The sequence below is a fragment of the Panthera uncia genome, chromosome D1 (genome assembly GCF_023721935.1).
Source record: "Panthera uncia isolate 11264 chromosome D1, Puncia_PCG_1.0, whole genome shotgun sequence".
NCBI classification, from domain to species: Eukaryota; Metazoa; Chordata; class Mammalia; order Carnivora; family Felidae; genus Panthera; species Panthera uncia.
Genome location: NC_064808.1, coordinates 12936505 through 12943797, shown reverse-complemented (window position 1 = coordinate 12943797; position 7293 = coordinate 12936505). Strand labels below are relative to the sequence as shown.

Here is a 7293-nt window from a genome sequence, read left to right as displayed (position 1 = left end):
GTTGGAGGGGGAGAAAGAGGGAGAGAGAGAGAGACTCCAAACAGGCTCCACACCTAGTGGGGAGCTGGACATGGGGCTTCATTCCAAGACCCTGGGATCGTGACCTGAACTGAGATCAAGAGTTGAACACTCAACCGACTGGGCTATCCCGGTGCCCCAGAGGAAGAATAATATTTTAAGCAAATTCATACCCAAATAACTTATATTAAGACACTACTAAAATTGATACAGAAATTAAAAGATAAGTAACCCAAGGAGTCACAACACGATTATTCAAATGTTGTCATGGAAGATAGGTGAGGTATGTCTTGCTTAAACAGTTCCTCACCTCTTCCTACGATAGCCTTGACAAAGAACTTCAGTCCCAGGCCAGAGAATGCACAGGTATATAAGTCAGGAAAGTAGAAACATTTCAGGTAAGTTGCTATCACTCTTAAAAACACCAGCTGGGGTACCTGGGTAGCTCAATCGATTAAGTGTCCAACTCTCAGCTTGGCTCATGTCATGAAATCCTGGTTTTGAGAGTTCAAGCCCCATCTGGGGCTCTGTGCTGTGACTGCAGAGCTTCCTTGGGATTCTCTGTCTCCCTCTCTTTCTGCCCCTTCCCTGACATGCTGTGTCTCTCAAAATAAATAAAAATAAACTTAAAAAAATTTAAAAAAACACAAGCAAACAAACAGAAACCCACAGTGTACTTGATATTTGAGAATTATTTCCAACTATTTCCATTCTCTACACAAAAGCTCTTCAAGGAAATGTCAATTTTATATATGAGAGTTTTATTGTCATGTAGACTTTTATTCTCATATATCTCCTGGCATGTTTCAACACATAAAAAATAATTCCCACTGTGATCTCTCATACTTTTCTTATTCATACACTTGTCAAATATCTGTCAAGTGTGTTAACGTTCCAGCCAGTTTCATAATAATACCTTTCATAAAACCATGTTTTGAGTAGTGGGTTTTATGCATTTGGGAAATTTGTGGTTTAAAAATTTTATTATATAATTGACATATGTATTAGGCCATATCATTGATGTATTTTATAAATGTCATCTTGTGATTGTATTCTATAAATCATAGAAATAATGATACTTTAAAGAATAGTAAAATAATCACCCATATCTTTGATCCCTAAATTTTTAACTTAATTTTTATTTTTGCCTTAGTATTCATATCTATTTACTTCTATCTATGTATCTATCTATCCATCTATCTATTATCTATTATCTGTCATCTACCTATTTATCATTTCTCTCTCTCGTTCTCTCTCTCTCTCATCTATCTATTTAATTATATCATCAGAGTTTCTTAATTTTGTTACTGTTGTTATTCCTGGCTGAATATTTTTATGGCCTAGGTATTGGATATATTAAGATATTTAGCAGCTAAACTTGTGTCTAGCCATTAGAAGCTGGTAGAATCCTAACTCCCAGATGTGACAACCAAAATGTCTCTAGACAATGGAAAGTATTCATTGTGGAATAAAATGTGAATGGAATGAGAACCATTCATCTATTTCCATTTCCCTTTCTTTCTCTAAGTATGCATAGTAGTCTTTGTGACAGATGAGTTTATTTTCAAATATCCTAAATTGGATAGTTTGGATGTATCTTATTTATACTCATTTGGCATACTAAAACCTCTCCAAGGAGATAATACATGAAATCTATTGACTCTTATGATGTATCTATCCAGAATAGATTTTCTACTAAACCTGCATGGAAAAACATAATCTAACAGGGCTCAATGAATTCATTCTCATGGGAATCACAGACCGTCCTGAGCTGCAGGCTCCATTATTTGGGCTCTTCCTCATCATCTATGTGATCTCAGTGGTGGGCAACCTGGGCATGATCATCCTCACCAAGGTGGACTCTAGGCTACAAACACCCATGTACTTCTTCCTCAAACACCTGGCTCTCACTGATCTGGGTTATTCAACAACTGTAGGACCCAAAATGCTAGTCAATTTTGTTGTGGATCAAAATACAATCTCCTATTATTTTTGTGCTATACAGCTTTCTTTCTTTCTTGTGTTCATCATTAGTGAACTTTTCATTCTGTCAGCGATGTCTTATGATCGTTATGTGGCCATCTGTAACCCTCTGCTCTACCCAGTGGTCATGTCACAAAGTGTGTGTCAGGTGCTGGTGGCAATCCCCTATCTCTACAGTGCATTTGTGTCTCTTCTAGTCACCATGAAGATTTTTAGTTCATCCTTCTGTGGCTACAATGTCATTAGTCATTTCTACTGTGACAGTCTCCCCTTGATATCTTTGCTTTGTTCAAATACACATGAAATTGAACTGATTATTCTCATCTTAGCAGGCTTTAATTTGATTTTTTCCCTTTTGATAGTTATTGTGTCTTACCTCCTGATCCTTGTAGCCATCGTCAGGATGAACTCAGCTGAGGGTAGGCACAAGGCCTTCTCCACCTGCGGGTCTCACCTGACAGTGGCCACCGTGTTCTATGGGACTCTGATATTTATGTATGTGCAACCTGAGTCCAGTCATTCCTTTGACACCGATAAAGTGGCATCCATATTTTACACCCTTGTTATCCCCATGTTAAATCCCTTGATCTATAGCTTGAGGAACAAAGATGTAAAATATGCAATACATACAATGTGGAAAAAGCTATGTAATCTTTTTTCTTAAAGTTTAGATACAATATTATCCCCGTAAGTTAGGTTATGGGCTTCAAACTTTGTTCTGTATGTCACTAGAAGGAATAATAGGAAGCACAAATGTGTTCAACATACATTTGGAAGTTGTGTTCTAAGTGCCAATCACACTTCTATGTGTTGTAAATACGTTAGCATGCAAATAGAAAAAATAGTTGCCTTCCTTGAGAGAGAGATGCATTATAAATATAATAATTAGGTACAATTTATAGTATAGTGGAATTTGTCAAGACTCTATATACCATAGGACATGGTATTCCATGCAGGTGAGATAGTGGGTATGCCATGCAGGAGTGAGGAAGAAGAGAAGGCACAAAAAGAGAGTTCAAATGATTCTTGTGTTGTTCTCAACCATTACAATAAATCTCCCAGTGTGTGTGTTTGTGTTTGTGCTTGTGTGTTTGTGTAAGCATATTCTTCTCCTTTAGCCTTTATACTCTTCTTATGGCATGTGTTGAAATCAAACTTCAAGGCTTCAAGGAGGCTCAAAGTAGCACTATGACTGGAAGTCATCGGTCATGTGAATTTGCTCAAACGCCCCAGTACCACGTGGGGGATTTCGAGGTCCTGCTCTTCTCATCAGTTGCAGTCGCTTCTATACATAAGCCCTAGAAAGTCTATTGACTCAACATACTTAGATATGTAGTAACTCACAACATAAGTGCCGCATTTCATCTGTCTTAATCAGTCCATTTCTCTATACCAGTAGATATACAAATTAAGATCAATTTTCTTCATTATAGTTAAAAACACTCCATTATATACTTTAAAGATGCTAAGAGAGTAAATCTTAAATATTATCCATGCAAAAAACAAATGGTACTCATGTGACATGCTGGAGACTTGAGCCAATGTTAAATTTTAGTCATATTTCAGTACATAAGTGTATCAAATCAACACATTGTACATCTTAAACTTACACAATGTTATATGTCCTTTATACCTCAATAAAGCTGGAGAAAAGAAAGATAAATTTCTTGAGGTCTCCCATAGAAGCTTCCAATTATTTTATTTTATGGTTTATTGGGGTCTGGATCTCTAATTGCTGTCTTTGTCTAATGAGGTTGTTACACTTTCTTATCTCTGAAAAATAAAAATACTTATGGCTTAAAATTCATTTTCTAGTTGGTTTTGTGTCTTTGCATAAGAAGTCTATTCTATGTTGAATTAGGTTCGTTGCCTTTTTCATGGGATAACTTTCTTTGGTATTGGTTCTTATAAGCTTGTAATATATTTTTATTGGGATCCATTGTTTCACTGCATTGATTTGATGATCCCTAGCTAAGAAGCACAAAGAGATAATCCCACAATTTGGCCTATACTATATTTCTAGTGAAAGTTTAGTAAGGTATGAAACAATTTATATAGTATAGGTTACATCTTCTGGAAAACTTCCTCCTAACCATTCAGAATTTCCACCTTTTTGTTTACTTCTAGCATTTTTATCACTCATGGAAATTTACTTACATCACAGAGAGATTGGGCTGTTTTCTCTGTCCTCCATCATGGAATAAAATGTTCTATACAGTCAGTCAAATTTGAATCAAAATAACTCTTTGGAACAAAAAACTCCACTATATGTATATTTTTATCTGAGGATACACTGAAGAGTTTATGTCTTTATTTTTTTTTAATTTATTAAGAAGAAATATGCACTGATCATGAATTTTGGAATATAAATACATGGAAATATTTTGTTTCCTAGAGGCAAAAACTCGTTATTGAGGGCTGCCAAGATTATGAAAATGCGTACTCTGATATTTTTGGTTATATATTTCCCCATATTATCCTTAGTAAATTATTATGACTTTTGAAATAGAAGAAGGTAAAAGTCTCCAATACCTGAATTTGAACTCTACATAACCCGCTATCCCACATCTAAAACAAATCTTGTGCCTTTTATATTCCCTCAAATGATAAACCAGAAACAGAACAAAATACACTGAAATTTACAAATTTTAATAATATATTTTATTTTAGAAGTTAGTCTATATTTTACTATTAAGTACACCTATAAATTATTTCAGGAAGTTTAATATTTTCCATAAAATGGAAAAATTAAAAAATCAATGCTTGGTACATAACTGAAATTTGCATATGATATTATGAAGAATGTTAGAAATTTACATATTAATCAAAGATGATTCAGAAAGATTGACAAAATTTAGAATATAAAAGGTACAAAAAATTTAGAGACACCAAGGGTGTCTTTAAAAAATCTGTGTTTTGGGTTAGATTTAAGAATAAGAGTGTTATATATTTTCATATTTATGGACCCTAAGAAATACTGTATTAAAAAATTCAGGATGAGAGAGGACCAAGGGAAGATGGCGGCGTAGGAAGACGCTGGGCTCACCGCGCGTCCTGCTGATCACTTAGATTCCACCTACACCTGCCTAAATAACCCAGAAAACCGCCAGAAGACTAGCAGAACAGAGTCTCCGGAGCCAAGCGCAGACGAGAGGCCCACGGAAGAGGGTAGGAAGGGCGGCGAGGCGGTGCGCGCTCCACGGACTGGCGGGAGGGAGCCGGGGCGGAGGGGCGGCTCGCCGGCCAAGCAGAGCCCCCGAGTCTGGCTGGCAAAAGCGGAGGGGCCGGACGGACTGTGTTCCGACAGCAAGCCGGACCTGACATCTGGAAGGTTATAAGCTAACAGCTCTGCTCGGAAAGCGGGAAGGCTGGAGGACAAAGGGAGGGAGAGCTGCTGAGCCCCTGGACGACAGAGCTCAGCTTGGCTGGGAACAAGGCACTAGCCAGTGCCATCTCCCTCGCCCATTCCCCAGCCAATATCCCAAAGGGAACCAGTTCCTGCCAGGGAACTTGCTTGCTCCCCACAAACACCCAACGCTGTGCTTCTGCGGAGCCAAACCTCCGGCAGCGGATCTGACTCCCTCCCGCTGCCACAGGGCTCCTCCTGGAGTGGATCACCTAAGGAGAAGCGAGCTAAGCCTGCCCCTCCACCCCCCGTGCACCTTGCCTACCCACCCCAGCTGATACGCCAGATCCCCAGCAACACAAGCCTGGCAGTGTGCAAGTAGCCCAGACGGGACACGCCACCCCACAGTGAATCCCGCCCCTAGGAGAGGGGAAGAGAAGGCACACACCAGTCTGACTGTGGCCCCAGCAGTGGGCCGGGGGCAGACCTCAGGTCTGACTGCGACTCCGCCCACCAGCACAGGGGAAGTGCCCAGCAGTTCTGCACCACTCCAGGGACTATCCAAAATGACGAAACTGAAGAATTCCCCTCAGAAGAATCTCCAGGAAATAACAACAGCCAATGAACTGATCAAAAAGGATTTAAATAATATAACAGAAAGTGAATTTAGAATAATAGTCATAAAATTAATCGCTGGGCTTGAAAAGAGTATACAGGACAGCAGAGAATCTCTTGCTACAGAGATCAAGGGACTCAAGAACAGCCAGGAGGAGCTGAAAAACGCTTTAAACGAAATGCAAAATAAAATGGAAACGACGATGGCTCGGATTGAAGAGGCAGAGGAGAGAATAGGTGAACTAGAAGATAAAGTTATGGAAAAAGAGGAAGCTGAGAGAAAGAGAAATAAAAAAATCCAGGAGTATGAAGGGAAAATTAGAGAACTAAATGATACACTAAAAACAAATAATATACGCATAATTGGTATCCCAGAGGAGGAAGAGAGAGGGAAAGGTGCTGAAGGTGTACTTGAAGAAATAATAGCTGAGAACTTCCCGGATCTGGGGAAGGAAAAAGGCATTGAAATCCAAGAGGCACAGAGAACTCCCTTCAGACTTAACTTGAATTGATCTTCTGCACGACATATCATAGTGAAACTGGCAAAATACAAGGATAAAGAGAAAATTCTGAAAGCAGCAAGGGATAAACGTGCCCTCACATATAAAGGGAGACCTCTAAGACTCGTGACTGATCTCTCTTTTGAAACTTGGCAGGCCAAAAAGGATTGGCACGAGATCTTCAATGTGCTGAACAGAAAAAATATGCAGGCGAGAATCCTTTATCCAGCAAGTCTGTCATTTAGAATAGAAAGAGAGATAAAGGTCTTCCCAAACAAACAAAAACTGAAGGAATTTGTCACCATTAAACCAGCCCTACAAGAGATCCTAAGGGGGATCCTGTGAGCCAAAGTACCAGAGACATCGCTACAAGCATAAAACATACAGACATCAGAATGACTCTAAACCCGTATCTTTCTATAATAACACTGAATGTAAATGAATTAAATGCGCCAACCAAAAGACATAGGGTGTCAGAATGGATAAAAAAACAAGACCCATCTATTTGCTGTCTACAAGAGACTCATTTTAGATCTGAGGACACCTTTAGATTGAGAGTGAGGGGATGGAGAACTATTTATCATGCTCCTGGAAGCCAAAAGAAAGCTGGAGTAGACATACTTATATCAGACAAACTAGACTTTAAATTAAAGGCTGTAACAAGAGATGAACAAGGGTATTATATAATAATTACAGGGTCTATCCATCAGGAAGAGCTAACAATTATAAATGTCTATGCGCTGAATACCGGAGCCCCCAAATATATAAAACAATTACTCATAAACATAAGCAACCTTATTGATAAGAATGTGGTAATTGCAGAGGACTTTA

At 38.8% G+C, this 7293-nt stretch overlaps 1 protein-coding gene across 1 annotated transcript; it reads left to right on the top strand.

The window, feature by feature from the left end:
* Positions 1 to 1723: 1723 nt before the first annotated feature.
* On the top strand, positions 1724 to 2665 carry LOC125915996 (olfactory receptor 8K3-like). Its single transcript, XM_049622146.1, has one exon. The coding sequence runs from the start codon at positions 1724 to 1726 to the stop codon at positions 2663 to 2665; it is 942 nt and encodes a 313-aa protein (XP_049478103.1).
* Positions 2666 to 7293: the final 4628 nt, after the last annotated feature.

Excerpts from the sequence above, each read along its gene's own strand:
- LOC125915996 (XM_049622146.1), top strand. The coding sequence starts at position 1,724 with ATGGAAAAACATAATCTAACAGGGCTCAATGAATTCATTCTCATGGGA.